Source organism: Botryllus schlosseri, chromosome 16 (assembly GCF_051294905.1).
Source record: "Botryllus schlosseri isolate E-star chromosome 16, Bs_hap1, whole genome shotgun sequence".
Taxonomy (NCBI): domain Eukaryota; kingdom Metazoa; phylum Chordata; class Ascidiacea; order Stolidobranchia; family Styelidae; genus Botryllus; species Botryllus schlosseri.
In genome coordinates this window covers 6,980,150-6,997,891 of record NC_137251.1, presented here as the reverse complement: position 1 = coordinate 6,997,891, position 17,742 = coordinate 6,980,150, and the positions used below count along the sequence as shown (strand labels likewise).

General features: G+C 40.5%; 1 protein-coding gene across 1 annotated transcript in view; it reads left to right on the top strand.

Moving 5' to 3' along the window:
- Positions 1-17,742, top strand: part of LOC145458692 (inhibitor of nuclear factor kappa-B kinase subunit alpha-like) — a 34,435-nt gene that overhangs the window by 11,287 nt on the left and 5,406 nt on the right. Inside the window, exons 7-14 of the mRNA XM_080337139.1 lie at positions 1,178-1,378; positions 11,276-11,392; positions 11,463-11,610; positions 12,506-12,616; positions 15,094-15,274; positions 16,436-16,515; positions 16,699-16,813; positions 17,070-17,217. Coding sequence (XP_080193265.1) covers positions 1,178-1,378; positions 11,276-11,392; positions 11,463-11,610; positions 12,506-12,616; positions 15,094-15,274; positions 16,436-16,515; positions 16,699-16,813; positions 17,070-17,217 — 1,101 coding nt within the window. The remainder of the gene's footprint in view (positions 1-1,177; positions 1,379-11,275; positions 11,393-11,462; positions 11,611-12,505; positions 12,617-15,093; positions 15,275-16,435; positions 16,516-16,698; positions 16,814-17,069; positions 17,218-17,742) is intronic.

Here is a 17,742-nt window from a genome sequence, read left to right as displayed (position 1 = left end):
GTCATAGTCTACGTATCGTAGCAGTGTAACGAAGTATCGGAGCGTTACAAAGATGGTGCTGTGGAAGTGAACAATACAATAATAGCGAATTTCAAAGATGTCGGTGCGAAGATATAATCAGATATAAGCCTCGCCTCGCCTCGATGAACTTCTTAACCAGCTGCTGTGGACGGGCTAACTGTTAATCAATTGCCGAAAGTGAGTGAATTCGTGGGGCCTTCGAGGCTGACTGCTATGACTGGCCAAGATGTCACAAACGGGTTCGGGGCTTGGTGATCGAGCACAGAAAAAAAATCCGCAAGTGTGTGGAAGAAGAGCTTATGGCAATGAAACGTAATGATGGACGTTTTTCGATCATGTTGGAACACGAAACAGGCGGTATGCGAATTTAAACGGTTGTTATCCGGGTGGTTTTCGGTCGCTGGATTTCATTCGTGTTCACCGGAGCATGTTTTTGCGTCAATATCACAAGGAATAAATGTTGTTTGCGTAGCTTGTATGTGTATTTTACTACTTTGCTAATCCCGGGTAATCTGGGATTTCAAATTTGATCCATAAGTCCCAACCCTACATACATACACTAATGATGCTCTGGGTTGGTCACTTCGTGACTTCGCCAACATTTGCAGTCTCGTGCTATACGTTTTGGATGCTATGATGAAGCCTATCAAAGTTTTCAAGGCTTCAATGGTGGGATATTGAGTCTCAAAATGGTGATTCCATCAAATGTATAGCTCTTTCAGTTACATAGTTTTTTTTTCTAGTTGAATAGGTCTTTTTTTTTGTATATACCACTATAACTAGTAAGCGTGCGTGCATATACTGTATACTGTTTATAATCTCCAGGGTTCTGGCTTGACATGAAGATCTTAATGATCATGTTGCCGCCACCCGTCTGTACCGTTATACAGTTAGCTGGTTACGCACTAATATTATTGTGTATGTGTTTTTGCTATTGGGTGTTTTCTACATATTCAGTTTGTTTGTTATTACTACTCCTGTTGATGAAGCAATAAAACCTCTTTTCATTAAAATGGTTGCACGATTTCCGTACTCGAAAATAATAAGACTCTTGCTATTCACCTCGAATCTGGTGACTCTCACTTTAGGGACCATAAATTTGCCTTTGAATTCGTTAATAGTGAAAGTTAATATCTCCTGTATTTTCGGGCCGCAGTACGTCAAAGTGTTGGACATCGCGACGATGAAAGTCAGAGCGTTTCCGGTTGACGCAAACGCCAGGCCGCAGTCCGTGTCACTGCAGATTGAGCGCGAGCTCAACGTGCCGCAAACAGATCAGTTTCTGCTGATGAAAAACGGCGAGTCATTGATAGCCATCCAAAGGATCCTGGAGCAATTGCAGAGAAACACGCCGAACGTGAGTAGGCCAGTGTCTGACTTTGACATTGTGTGATACATAGATATTCAACCTATACATAGGCGCCGACTTTTATTTTTGCATGGGGTGGCGGCAGGCGCGTAGCCAGGGGGGTGTCGAAACCCCCACCTTTTAAAACGCAAAACCCCTTCCTTTTGAAATGACCATTCTGACGCTAATATTCAGTTGCAATTCACAAGCCGTGTTATCAGTGTTACGCGGGGCCAATTAGCGAGATTATTCTGTGCACGCATATCGCATCACACAATGTAATGCGACACGATCTCCCGCTGAGATGATTGCGAAAGTAGGTCATTGATTGGCGCGCATTCGTCGCAGGATTGAGCAGTAACACGGCGCGACAATTCTGGAACACGAAAGACAGGCAAGAATGATGATTACAAACGCGCGCGGCCAATCAGTAATTATCCCTTACCGCCAACGCAATGGATTTTTACTTGGTATTAAGTAGCTCACATCGCAACAATTGGTTTCTGATTAAAACATTGATTTTGACGGCATTGCTGCATTTCCCGATTTACGTTCGCAAAGCATAATAGGCCCTTTGCAGGACTTCGATCACGTGACTAGATACGCATAGCAACAACAAATTGGTTAGCAAGCTACTTTCTCGCGCACCTGCTTCAGTGCTAAATATCGCATAGTGTACTGTTGATTTCTGGTTGTAAACGTTTCGGAAATTTGTTGTAGAAGTCATCAGAGATTTACCTATGCTAGATGTCAATCCTGTACAAAGCACATAGAATGATATCGTCAGAATTACGCAGATATCCGTCGTTAACGTAGCCGTATTTCGGATACAGTATATTATCGTTTTCGGGCTGTAAACGTTCGCAAGTGTCATGGAGATGCGCAAGGATTCAAATATGTTTGATGTCTTTGATTCGTGAACTATGTAAACTCCTTGCGTCAAAATGATCGACATTGTAGCCGTTATTTGGTAGTCAACTATGATTTTATGACACAAAATTCGACATTGCAGGACATTGACTGCGTGATATTTATTGCAGCATTAAGTTAGGTGTGGATAGTATACTATAGTTGTATTGTAGCGGTAGTTGGTAATCATTGCAGCATTTTGATGATTGATATCGATCACAATATATATAGGATACTGCTATTTTTAAGCCTAAGAGACAATGACTGCCAGTGCCAGTACGTTGATGTGTTATGAATTCATGCAATGTGCTACATACCATATATATATTAGACATCCTAAGCTATTGTATGACTTCTCAGTTTTACAATTCAAAATATTTAGACCTCTACACCTATATTACAAGTTATTGATCATTCTGTCATGCTGCCAAGTGCCACTACCCGAAGGAAAATGATCATCAGCTCCAATTGAGGGTGAAACAAACTGTCCCGGGGCCTGGATTACTTGATTGATTGCCTGGATTGGATTACTTCACTCTACGGCACAGTGCAAATATCTTGAGTTTCAAGACATATGGCTATACCACATGCATACGGATTAATGATCTGATGGATTATCCCAAGAGAGCCGAACATAGGCAACTAAGAAATTGATGATGCCCTCGTCAAGAATTCAGCCTGGAGCCAATTAATATCACAACATAAAATTTGGTCATGCGGTGGAAGGCAGCGTGGTTTCATGCCAACAGAAAATGTCAGCAGATGATCTGACCACTGACTAACTGTCCTGAACTTCTTTCCCGATGTTGATGTCTGCTTTGAAAATGATATTTCATTCGTGTACAGCAAGACAAGCGCTCTTCCGTGGATGCTATGAATATGTCTAGACAAGTGGCTATGGAGGTAGAGGAAAATACGTAGGCATAACAGTCTCGGCAGTTATTGAACTTGATAAGGTTAACATCCATTTTTCTTCAACTATTTCTTATGCTCTGGGTATCGAATGCACAAAAATTAATAAATTTCACTTCTTAGCAAGTTTATTTGTAAATCTAATGAATCAAAGAATATCATAAGTTCAGAATATTACGGAGTCAATGCGAAAGAAACAATGTTAGTCGTCTTTAGAGGATGTTTCTGAGTTGGTTGAGCCAATACACAGAGGGGGTCAGCAACGAAGTACTATTTTACCTGAGTACTAGCGTCATTATGAGTTTAGGCTACTTCCACTTGACACTTTTTAGGTAGTACTTTTTTGTCAGGTTTGGGATTTTGTCAACTAGAAAGTAGCTTTGGCGCATGATTGCATCCCCTTCAAGCGTGAGGTTGTCATAACAACTGGGCAAAATAGCCCCAGTACCACGGTAACTAAATTAATTTTTAAAAATTGCACTTATTTGTGGTGTCATCACCCTTTTGCGTTGATCAAGAAGATGCAACATGCAATGTTTACAGTTGTCACATGGCATCAATTTCTAAAACTAAGTGACCCTCAACCAAATCTGCTTCATGTAACGAATTTCTTGACCGCTTTTCAGAAATTCATTTCTACTTCCACTTGAAGTACTTTGGACATGTTCTGGAAGTAATTAGTGCTACTTGTACTGGAGTATAAATTTAGGCATTCTACTCGGTTCCCAACAATGACCACGTCTGGGTATAGGATGACCGATCTTGTCACTGCGTTTGAGCTGCTCTAAGAGTTATATGATAGTTACTTCCCTTAGTTCGCTAAATATCGCACATATGTGACATCAACTATTTATCAAAATCGAGTGTGATTTGCCAAATCCACTTCAATCGCAGTTGCAAAGTAGTGGTAATAAAATTGGCATTGTATAAGGCAACAATAAAGTGCACTGATTTGCTTAGTCTTGACGGCAGGTTCTCCCAAAAGATACTTCCGGTGTGTTCAGCGACATTTGTTTTATAGCAGCACGCCAGCACCCAAACCAACAGACAGTATATCCTGATCCTTGCGGGTCCCGGCTGCTTTAGCCATATCTTCCATCCAAAATCAGGCTCCACAACAGACAAATAGTACTGCTTGAACTAACAAATACTCTTACCAGAATATAAGCCAATCGCTTTACTTCAAATGCATAAATTTAAGTACATATGATCAGAGTTGAGTACCGTAATACGACTACGTTAACGATGGATTTCTGCGTAATTCTGACGATATCATTCTATGTGCTTTGTACAGGATTGACATCTAGCATAGGTAAATCTCTGATGACTTCTACAACAAATTTCCGAAACGTTTACAGCCAGTAATCAACAGTACAATATGCGATATTTAGCACTGAAGCAGGTGCGCGAGAAAGTAGCTTGCTAACCAATTTGTTGTTGCTATGCGTATCTAGTCACGTGATCGAAGTCCTGAAAAAGGCCTATTGGATTAATATTATGGGCACTGGAATAAATTCCAACTAGCAGGCACACACAATAAAACACTGTTCAACTTTGCGCTGCGAGAATATGTATCACAAAAATGGTTCACAAAATATTTTAAACGCGGCTTGCGTCCCTCATAGATGCAAATAATTCACTTTAATTTGTAGAAGGTGAACGTATATTTGGTCGTCAAATCGTGTTAGGAGATGTTGTTTCTCAGAGCGCGGGATGAAATCTACGTTTCTAGCGATGAGGTCGAATTTGTACATCTAATAAGGATCGTCAGTTTGCTGAAATCAGCATCAGTACGCTGTGCGAAATACATGGTAGTGATCAATTTTATCGGACTGTAGGCTACAATCGACCGGCAAGGTTGCGCTGATAACGAAATTGCAGACATGCCGCAAACCTTCAATAATTACAATTACAGGGTACGCTAGTCATACCTAAATACCCAGATTCGGCAATGACAACGAGCACAATTTGTTCAGACGCGGGCATAAGTTTTAATCAAAAAGATACATAGACACTAACAATATTGCACTCAGAGATTGTTACTGTTTGGCGAAACTGATTCTGCAGACGGTAGTAGGCCTGCATGCGGAGGCGCTAAATCATGCCACCGCTGATAGTATAGGGTTACCATACGTCCTCTTAAGAGGATTTGTCCTCTTTTTTGACTTTTTTGAAAGTGTCCTCGGAGGACGCCCTTTTGTCCTCTTTTTTGAAAATTTAGGTCAGTTTAAGAGCAAATTGCGAGTGATATGCCGTAAATTAGCACAAAACTGACGCTCCGGCGGGTATTTCGGAGTGAAAAACGGTTATTTTAGGTCTGGGCGGAAAGATGACCTTTTTTTTTCTAGTCATCCACCTAGCAATGCGGGAAGTAAAACGGTATTTTGAGCTCTGAGCGGAAAAGATGACTTTTTTAAATTTTTTAAATTTTTTTAGTCAACCGATCACAAAGTGGGAAAAATTCAGCGGTTTTTGAGAATTCTTCTCGGGTTTTGCAAGTCTCAAATTTCTGAAAAAGTGTCCTCTTTTTAGATTTCTAAAATATGGTAAGCCTATGATAGTACCAATGAGACATCGATGACCCATTTCGCATACAAATGATTCTAGTTATTTTTCAGTACGCAGCATCAATAATACGAATTAGTGAATTGGCATTTGAAAAGGACCGGATTTCTAGTTTTAAATGAGAAACTCACTGGCTACGCACCTAGGGTTTTAATACCGACAATGCGCTGGTTATTCAGCCGGGATCTACGGCAGACGCAAGTCCCGATCAGCCAGTCGAATTTGATCGTGAAATGGTGCGATTTTAATTATCCAGGTGTTATTGCTGCAGGAGCATTATGGCTGCGCATGCCGCAACCTTTTCAATAGAAATACAAATCCCGATGGTTTGAAATTCGATCCGCGACATAGTTGTGCCCGATAGAGTCCGTCCAGCAATTAAGTTTATTGGAAGTTGAAAGGTTTCCGCTCAAACTAATCGAATAAATTCAGAATTTCCGCCATCTCTTGTTGCATCAATATTTGACAACATAGTTCAACGCCGTGCACTGCACAATGCACTGCACAGTGCTGTTAATAACAGATCAAACACTTATATAAGTGTCTTCGAGGGAATACGAGTGTGTAAAGCAGACAAGAATTAGTAGCCTAGAGATGATAGCAAACGAGAAAGCGCGCATCTAATCAGTAATTCCTCAACTTGCGTATGGCACAATGGAGTTCTGAGTCTGACATCGCGACAATTCTTTGCAATTGGTTATGCGCACTTAGCGCAGGAATGACTTTCAATTCGCAGGCATACACAAACAACTGTCCTATTTCGCGGTCCAATCAAAAAGGCTATCACGATCCTAACTCAAGAATTACTTTGTAAACGAATATGCGTGCAAATACAATTTAATTGAAAGAAGTATAACGTGAATTCGCTCGTCCTGTAGAGAGAGCTGGAGTTTCTCAGAGCACGCGAGTCGAAATCGACGTCGTAAACGAGGTCGCTTCGATTGCATGATTACTAATCACGGATTACAATTTATGTGGCCGTTAAGCACTAGTTTAAGCTGCGTATACAATTAGTCGCGCGCGTATCGGTTAATAGTAAACAGTTGGCATTTACGCGATAATCACAGACTCGCTAATTGACAGCACAGACGGCGGGCGTTTAAGCATTTTGTATGGGGTGGCCGCCACCCCATAATTATGTCATGGGGTGGCTGCGCCACCCCGTAACTCGGCGCCTATGAACCTATATACTACACAATAACAATATATCATTATTACAAAACTGTTATGTCCGTCCTCTAGATCAGTAGGTCGTGGTTTCAATCCCCATCTGGGCCAGACGAAAGACCTGATCCGTTAACGTGTATCCGTGTCTTACTTGCTTGGCACTCATCATTTCTGGGATAGCACGGAGAGGAGGTACAACACTCTGGAAGCCTGACAAGGCAATTTCTGCACCACCGTCCAGCATCATATGCATATGCAATGCACAGATGGTGTGTGTGTGTGTGTGTGTGTACCATGCATTGCCAGGCTTCATGAGTTGGTGTATATGCCGCAAAAATTTCGAGGAAAAATATACGAACGTTCTACTTCTACTCCTACTATTTGCAATGTCACATATACCCCAAGATGGATTCAGACAAGTGCGATACACATTTATTCAACTTTGTGAATCCTCACCTACTTACAAACGCTAGTTATGGAATGAATGCATGCATGTAAAGTTGTAGTGATATTATCCTGCCAGTCAAGGGCCATTATGACGTCGCTGCAGACGGAATCAACGATAATGAAAACGTAAATGGAATCCAGTAATGAATATTTATTATTGATTATGCTGATTCATCCTCATCATTATCATCTTGGTCTCCTCCTTCGAAGACACATCTCCCGCCTTCGCCTCCCTGCTGCAGATCAATCCTCTGGCAGTATCGAGCCATTTAGCCGCTTTCATTGCAAAGAAAACATACAATCGAATCACAGAATTTTCCAAAATGTGGTCCGCCACAGAGGAAATCTTGCACTCTTCTGTCTTTTTCATACGAATTAGCAACGGCGTTCATCTCAGTCCCATCCAACTGATGATCGGCGACAACAGCATGTGTCATTGAAAGCATCTTTGTCAGTTTCAACTTCTCCACCTTTGATGTTGCCCGTATCTGACGAGACACACGCTTCAGCAACCCCATGACAAAGGACAATTTTAATAGCTTGTCATCGTTGTTCTCACTGATGCCCGCCAGTTGGCTAATAGTTTCAAGTCGGCAATTAAAACGACGACCGACTCCCTTTCATTCAACACCATGATCTGGAATTCACCTTACGCCGAAAACTGATGACAAGCGAAGGCACGTGGGCCGCTTCATCATACCTCACCAGCACATCCATCACCTTGACACTGGCGATTTTTGATAATGGGCCAAGATAGCTTATGCGGAGTTTATTACAAAGATTGAAACTTTCAATACAATATCCATTGTAGAATAATATTTATTAACTCGAAGACTTTTCGGGTGCCTCTTTTCAAGAGTTATCGGCACACTAAAGGGATTTAAACAGATTTAAAAGCAAAACCAAAAAGGCAAAGTATGATGCAACAATCAAAATCACAAACCATGAAATTCGCATTGTACCAATGGCAACAATAACAAACTATGAAGTATACGGACATACGGTACTTTAGTAGCAGCACAATTTGTAAATAAACAATTACACGCACGGAACAACACGCACTAATGAGAAATTTGTAGGTTATAGAGGAAATCTTTTTGTCTGCATAAAATAGGTTTGCTCAACTGAATAATAGTAGATTCCAACACTTTTAAATGAAACACAGACCTACCACGCGCAATGACAGTGAACATATTGTCATCATAGTGCTGTGCACAGGCAAGGTTTTCACTCAGATGCTGACCATTTGACGAAGCATATGCTTGGTAATCATCATAGCAGTCTGTTTTTGCAGCCAATTTGCACTGACGTGCGAGCTCCGTGCGATCATTTGCGCAAGTTTTTGACCGAATCAATTTTGGGATATGCTGCTTAATACGCTCAAACAATCTTTGAGATGCACGTCCTACATACCTACTATCACAGTGGCACTTGTATTGGTAAACAACATTACTTGCATCAAAGGCAGGAAGTACATCTTTTCGAGAGTTGCTATGATGATTACCAAGCATATGCTTCGTCAATTGGTCAGCATCTGAGTGAAAACCTTGCCTGTGCACAGCACTTTGATGACAATATGTTCACTGTCATTGCGCGTGGTAGGTCTGTGTTTCATTTAAAAGTGTTGGAGTCTACTATTATTCAGTTGAGCAAACCTATTTTATGCAGACAAAAAGATTTCCTCTATAACCTACAAATTTCTCATTAGTGCGTGTTCCGTGCGTGTAATTGTTTATTTACAAATTGTGCTGCTACTATAGTACCGTATGTCCGTATACTTCATAGTTTGTTATTGTTGCCATTGGTACAATGCGAATTTGATGGTTTGTGATTTTGATTGTTGCATCATACTTTGCCTTTTTGGTTTTGCTTTTAAATCTGTTTAAATCCCTTTAGTGTGCCGATAACTCTTGAAAAGAGGCACCCGAAAAGTCTTCGAGTTAATAAATATTATTCTACAATGGATATTTTATTGAAAGCTATATTCAAGTTCTGTACCACGAACCAGCTATTTAAAGATTGAAACAGAAATTGCCACAAGAGCACAACAGCAACCCAACAACAAATTCGACCTCACTCCGGTAGCCTCTTGTACAAGTCCACCAACCTAAACTCAATCAACACATTAAGCAAACAACCAGGCAATCTTAGTGCGGTGCTATACGGTGCTATACTCGGCGGCCGATGCAACACAGTAAACATGTGCCACACAACTGCACATTGATGAGGTGGTTACCCTACTTCTCGAGAGTGACTGGGAGTTTTATAATACTTTAAGAAGCAGAATATTCAATTTGTTGAAATCTACACGGAAATTTGACTCCGTGTCACAGATCATATGGTAATTTTGGTAATAATAACACTCGTCAACACATGTTTTTAGGCAGACAAAGTAAGAGTGGTTTGGGGGGTTCTGAAGGGCACTAATTCCAAATATGACCTTAGTTTTTTTCAAATTGGCTCTATTTTTGGGGATAATCCATGAGGTTATTTCGACTAAAATCTCATATTTTCGCGGTATGGGCAATGTGCTGGAAAAAAATTTGCTCAGTCATACTATAAGGTTAAAAAATTCAATCTACTTTCATTTTCACACGCTGAAGACTGTTTTAAATCATGCATCAACAGAATTATGTTTCGGGGTATTAGATTTATCGTATCTGGAGACTTTCCCGGAAATCATGTACAAAAATAAACTTCAATCGTGTATATAAGTATTTACCTGAATACTCAAATACAGTTGCATTAATGCAATAAGTTTTATGTCAACCACCTATTTTAAATTCAAAATAATCAGTTGGAATGTAATACTAATAACTTTTCTTCAAGCAAAATTGGTTCTGCTATTTTCAGTTTTAAGCAATTCAGTGCAGTTTTTCGAAAGGTTCAAGCAATAGTCTGCCATACTATGTTCATCGCATCTGCACTGTTATCTTTTTGATATATTGGTGGAACCTTTCCCATTTCTATTCCCTCTAATCAACAATATTATCAGAAAATATCTCAAGATGACTGAACAGGAAGCGAGATTCAATGCTCATGTTTGCTCCAAGGTTTCCATATGCGGATACCAATTCTCTGACCAAATGTTTGTAATTGGATGCTTTGTGATCTTCCAAAAAGTTTTATTTACTACATCCTAGAAGGATTTCCATGCAGTGAGCACTGAGCACTTTTCTTAATACGAAATTGTAATCCTTAGTCCGTATTGGAATCTGAGATCCATCAAAGATTCCAGATTTAAGCTTCTCATTTGATATGGATACTAGGTATACCCACTTTGTTTGCTTCACGGAAAATTATCCATTTACTAGTGAAAAGAGACGAGACGCATGAGTATTTTAGTTGAGCTTTCCAGGGACAAACTTGATCGCTTTATACTCCTCTTTCATCTTGGTAGAATGACCAATTGGTACAGGAGAAAATTTATTTCCATTGTGCAAAAGTACAATTTTTAGGCTTGACTAAGTGCTTTTTTAGCAAACAAAGTCCTCGCATCAGGTCATGTTAATATTGATGGAATGACTGAGAACGACACAAGTGTTCTGTTCATCACAGTCAATTCTCTATTTATGTGCGGTATGAAAGTAGAAAATTTAAGATTTACTCCCTACCAAGTGAAATATTCAAGGGTATATACGGTGATTTTAAGCTTCTCTTCTTTTCTAGTGCCAGTCTGGCAAAACTAATATCATATTCGTATTCAGAAACCTTGAAACCCCAGAAACGGCTCCGAGATGTTCTACCAAAAAATTTTTTTCATTTTGTTGACCAGTGTAATCGAGTAATTTTACGGTAGTGCTTAGAGTAAAGTCATTCAAAAAACCTGACTAGAGTCAATGTATGTTTTTCAATCACTTGACAGCCATCCATGCAAATTAACGCTATGTATCATGTTGTGTTCAGATCACCGACAATCCCGTGTTGTACCTATTCAACAAATCTATAGCAGAATGGCCAGAATACTCGTCAGAAGCTGTTCCGCAGATAACACGCTACATGGAGCATGATGACGTAGTCTTGGTAAGCGCGAATGTCTTGCGCCAGATTTTACAAGGACGTCGGCCGTAACGTTACTTGCTATTGATGGCAGAGCGAATTGGGCGTCAAACGGACGTTCAATGTCCTCTACTTCGACTTCCTGATGAAGCATCGTACCTGCACTATGTTTTGGAACGCGCTCACGACACTGCTGCAAAAAGTCGAGAAGATGACAAAGCAATTAGAGGATCGTACCAGAGGTTGTTTTTTCATTTTCAAACTGATGGTTGAGGTCTTTCTGCTGGGAACTAATCCCAGGTGGTCAAACACAGTCAGAATTGCTAGTTGAGTAAAAGTAATACAGGAAAATTTTCCATTTTCAACCGAGCTGGAGCCAGTTGTTTGAGAAGTAGCTCTGCTGTACTTCATAAAACGCTATGCTACTACACTACTATTGGCAAAGTTCCGTAATTTAACCGCAACCCTTCGCAAAATTTTGAATTGTTGCATCTTTGCCGTCACTTATTCTAGCTAACCACGATGCTGGGTATTTGATTTCACTAAGTACTTACCGGAGCTGGGGCTAATGTCTGATAACAGGCAGCTGGAGCCACTTAACCTCCGAGTCCTGGTTACAAATAGAAGCTGTATTTTTCCTGATGTTCCAAAACTATTTCAAGTAAAATTAAAAAAGTATAACATAGCCCTCGAGTACGTTGTTTCGAAAAGTATATTTCCTCAATGCCTTGCATGCTTACAGCTGTCGATCCAAGGTGACTTTTCTGCCTCTTCTTTGATTCTTGACACCTAATGGATAATTCTGTTTGTGTGAAAAATGATTTGTGACGACAGATTTTGTGACATCGGGCGACGCCGTTCATTGTTTCATTTGTGAGTCTTGCTGTCGACTTTCATCAAAATACGGTGACCTATTTTGTGCGAGCTTAAGCCGTGTTTGCCTTGAATTTCCATGCTGGTGACGTCCTATTTCGCGACCAAATGGTTGGTATACAATGTTATTTTCAATTCATTACTAGCTGCTGACGATTGCCCCTGACGAGTGTCAGCCAGAAATATTTATGTATATTTCAATATGAATATAGGCTACCATTCAACTGTATGTTCTTTTTGCTTCATCCGATAATTTGCTCGCAGATTTTCTATTCGACTATCAAAAAACCGCTGGGATGGTGGATCTTTTCAAGGCGTCGCTACAGAAAGACGTCGATTCGAATGCGGACCAGGACAACTCGTCTGGAATATGCGGTACTGTTAAGTGTTAATAATGTCTCTGGTTACCCGTTTTCGCGGTTTCTATTAAACCTATTCTGTAATGTGACACCACTATGTAACAGTGTTATGGGCTCGGTTGTGTCACAATTGATTTCGTCCTGGGCTGTTCGCGTAATCTCGAACATTGGTAGTTGCGTGTCAACAGTGCGTCACACACCTTCGCAGCAATGTTTACAAAGAAGGATTACGTTTTTGTCGAAAGCGAAAGTTTCTCCAGCTTGCCGGACTATGATATGAGGACTAAAGTTCGGCTATTAGTCAGCGGAGAGACGCGGCATTCCTTACTGTCAGTAGGGCTGAGCTCAATGATTCTAGTACTCGGATTGAGTCGAGTACTACGCTTCAACGCACCTCAACACTTAGTAACAGATATATTGTTTACGAGACTTATAGCTTCGATGCTTTTTTCACGCCAGGAAAGCCTGAAATATCGAATTGCTGAATCACAGCATCCGAAACAAGCGGAAAAAAACCTCGCGCGTTCAAATGACATTTCCGTGTACTATTGTGAAGTGAGGATGCTTAAAAAAATTTATGGTTCATCGCTTAGCCGTTCAATACTCGTTCCATTTCATCGGATCAACCCACGGCATCATAACAACGTGTAATGAAATATGTATGCCAACAAAATTTATGTTGCGATGTCATTTCCTTTATGGTCTCATAAAAGGTACTTTCCACATCATCCACACTCCTCTGATGTCACAAAGAGGTGATTCGACACAGATTTGAGCATCAGGCGTCAAGTATTTGAGTGTCACTAATTATCATGTCACAAGCGTATGAACTAGGGATGGTGTGAACCTCTGAAAGGTTCGGGTTCGTGTGAACGCGAACCTTTTTGAAAGGTTCTGTGTGAACACGAACGTGAACCTCGTGACGTCATATTGCTAATTCCAACCCTATCTTTCAATGAAGTGATAGCCTATATTGTGCAAGATACTCGGGCCACATAATGTGGCATTGCTGAAGTACATATTGGCGTTTTAAACGTCGCTAAATGTATCAACCGCGGTTATCAAAGGATATAATAATCTCATAAAATCAATACATTCCGTCGTTTTGCCAACAATTTCGACGAGGACTTACCAGGAAATATAAGCTTACGCCTTAATGGTCTTAGCCAGACCGGACAACGTGTTCGGAATCTGAGTATTGCTACATTGATATTGAGCAGAGTGTAAATAGGGTTTCTATACTCGCTACCGATACCATAAACAACAAGTTATATAGCAGTAGCCAGCACCTTAATCGCACGGATTAGGTTATAATGATACAGTAAAGATATGAAGTCGAGATTGACCCCATACGCCCACTCGATTTTTCACATCAGAAAACGATATCAATGTCATTGATTGGTTGAATAAGCTCCATTCGCTGACTGCGTATATCGCTCGTGATGTTGTGTGATTGCGGGTCAAGCTCACAGCAGAGAGTCACTAAATATTCACAAACGGAAAGCTGGATATTTCGAGAAATTTTTGGTAACAAAAATGCAAGTAAAACTTTTAAGGTTGTCATGGTGCATGCTCGTTTAGTGTTGATTTTTTATGCTGCCAGCGCCATGCATAGAGTGACCCGCAGTTGAAATGCAATAAACTTGAACCAAAGATCTTATAATTAAGTGCAATTTACAATTTACCAAAAAGGTTCACAGTGCAGAACCTACCAAGGTTCTGTTGTGAACGCGAACCTCTAAATTTCCGAGGTTCACACACAGAACACGAACGTGAACCTCACGTTCACACCATCCCTAGTATGAACGCATAGAAAAGTTACAATGTGTACCTTTACCGAAACCACAAAGAAGCAAGTTTTATATTACATTAAAATTGACCTATATTTTCGATTTCACTATATAATTGCACTTTGAGACAGGGGTGTGGGTTGATCGTGTCTTCACAGAAATTCCATTATCCAATCGAACGGTACATTCACATTGATATGAACCCGGATATTTTTGTCTGACACTCGTTTTTGTCAGCAATTAGTGGAGAATTGGAAAGAACACTGTATATTAACAATCGTATATTGTATATTGAAGTTCTGTACCTCCAAAAAGCTCTAGAAATGTCATTTCCAATAACGTGGGTACTGCACGGCCGTGTACTTTTTGTTTTGATCGCTGTGCTACAAATGGAAAGTAGTATTGAGACTGTAATTTTCGTTGATAAATTGACTCTTGGTAGGAAGAGGTGTATAATTTCAGTACTATAAAAATCGATTCACTCTGCTCTTTGCAAGGGATCATTACAAGCGATGCTCAAGTCAGATGTGAGTATTCGAATCATTGTGTCCAGCCCTACTCACAAGAAAGGACGCTCGAATACTCGATTTGACTCTGGCTAATACCTGATTCAGCATCTAGTCACTCATGATTTCTCATTGCCCTAGTTTATAAACTGCGCTCGCGAACGTTGCTTTCGAGTCAATTTGCGACATTTTTTCAGTCAACGAAGAGTTCACACGCTTGGCGGTCGACTCCGCGCGCTACATTACAGAATGGGAGGAGGACATAAAGGAGGCGAGCGAGCTGACAGCCATCGCGAATCACGAGCTGGAAGAAATGGGTCGGCGCTCTCAAAATTCCGCGACCTTCCGTCAAAACATAGACAACGAGTTCATTCAAATGTAAGCCGCTGTCGCACTTACTCTCTCTGATGCAAACAAGTCTGGTTTCGGTGTCCGAATTCTTTCTTGTGCACTTTTGTGAGACGGTCACATCGTCATATGATCTCATATCGAGTGTTTTTTTTCTGGCAGCAACATTGCTATTTAAAAAAACACTGACTAGGGTTTCTATGTCGGTATATAATTGAAGCATTAATAAAAAGTGATATCCATACACACATAGGCACACACTTACGTATGTGCAGACTACTTGTCAGTCTGTTGTGATTTTATGATCTTATTTTATTGATGCCACGATGTAATTTGAAAGTGTTCAGGTTCAGGTTCACTGTTCAGGTCACAGCTGACAGTTTCGGTAGTCTGAACTTATCTAGCAGGCTGCCTTGTGCACTTGCCGACAAGATAGCGTAATGGTGAAGCGTCCGGCTTCTTGATTGGTAGGTCGTGGGTTCGATCCCCTGGCTGGATCAGACCAAAGACCTGATTAGTAACACTGTTATCCATGACATCCCCGCTTGACGCTCATGCATTACTGCGATAGCATGGAGGGGTGGTACAAGACTTAGAAAGCCATACAAAGCTATATCTGCACCTTCCTTGTCCAGCGGCATATGCACATCATGCACTCATGGTATGCATATGCGCAGACCGTGTGTATGTGTATCATGAGTCGGTGTATATGCCGCAAAACCATCAAGGACAAAAATAAACTACGTCCTTTCCTTTCCTGTGCATCTTATCCACGCCTTGTCTTGTTCTGAAAATGAGTAGGGGAGTAGATTCTGAGATTCGAGTATCAAGATTCTAGAATCACCTGCTATGACGACATAACAGTAAAAATGATATCATTTTACCGTTTCATAGACCTTTGTGACCATTCGGAGGTTTGTTCGCAACCGTACTCAACTGAAAGTTCATTTCATGAATGTTCGTAATAATTGCAACAACTTTTCAATTCTGAGATATGGCTGAGATTTTGAGGCTCCAATGGTGGAAACGGAGTATTAAAAGTATAGTTTTCGTTGATAAAATATTACTCGTATAGTGAAGAATTGACTCGTACTGCTAATTACAATTGATACTCGACTCAGATTCTATGAATTGAATTGTACCCAGCTGTTCAAATGAGCTTTGGTCGAGTCACTCTTTTCGATTCAACAGGAACAACTTTCAAGAGCGCCATGAAATCTACCAGACTTTCCGGAGAGAATTAAGAGCGTCTGAGCGTGCCGGCGGTCAATGTGAGTATGTCGGCGTGTCATTGAAATCCTATTTCATAACTATTTGTCAATTATGTATGCGTGATTCAACAAAGACATGGTCTGGTTTGTAGTTTGTATTGGTTGTCACAAAATCGAGAATTTGTGGTGTTTCATATGAAATATAGCGTGTTTCATATGAAATATAGCATGTCTATTTTATAGCGTCCGATATAGGAAGACCAAAGGTGCGAGACTTTGCCATGAGACATTGGAAGAAGATGAAAGAATTTGAAGAGAACATTTTGCGACCGAACAGCCGCTTGAGACAGACGATGAGGTATTGTTGCTGAAGCAGCGTGTCATGCTGATTATAGTTTGATGGTACACGTATGGCAAAGTTAGAATAAACCTGTCTACCACTTTGTTCTAATGATGTTCATATAACTATGAATCTTGTAAGGCCCTGGCCGATGCATGAAGTTGACACTGTACTGTTCTCCATTTTCCCATTTCGCTCTAATTTCGGAGTGACCGATAAATTTTTCTCAGTGACTAAATCACATGTCTTGTATCACAAAGCAATTGACGCGCAGGTTTCTCATCAATCACCACACCAAGCTGGAGAACATATACTTCAAAATGATGGAGAAGAGGCAGAGGATAGCCCTCGTTCAAGAGAGCATCAAAGACAAGCAAAGGGACCGCCAACACATGCTGTGGAATATGTTACAGTATATGAAGGTTTGCTTGGTGTTGTTGAGTTTCTCCATTCTGCAAGTTTTTCAAATGTTACTGTGATCCACTGGAATGGCTGTTTTCAACGGTGGTCGTTAAGGAAGGGCTCACGGTGACAAGAATCAGTGCTCACAACGTTCAAGTGCTTTCTGTGATCTTGGGGCTCCATTGTTCGAATCGTGAGCACAGATATCTGATTCAGATTTGAGTACTCGAATCAAAACTCTGTAAAAGTTGAAGTTACATGGTAGATTTTTGATCAAGAACAGGTAAAAATTAACGATTTCCAAGCAAGTTAAAAACGAGTATTCTAGGCCTAGTTTTGCTTAAAAAGCTGAAGACTGTTAAGTAGAAGTAGTCTAAAATCATGACCACTTGTCTAACCAGTTCTAGTAGGCATAACCTACTTGAGTAATCTGAAAAAGTAAAAGTACTTTGTTGCTGACCGGGTCTGGAGAATTCGCGACCCGACAGAAACCATCGGTCTATTGACTTTTTAAACTCTGCTCGAGTGATATAGAATGGTTCGCA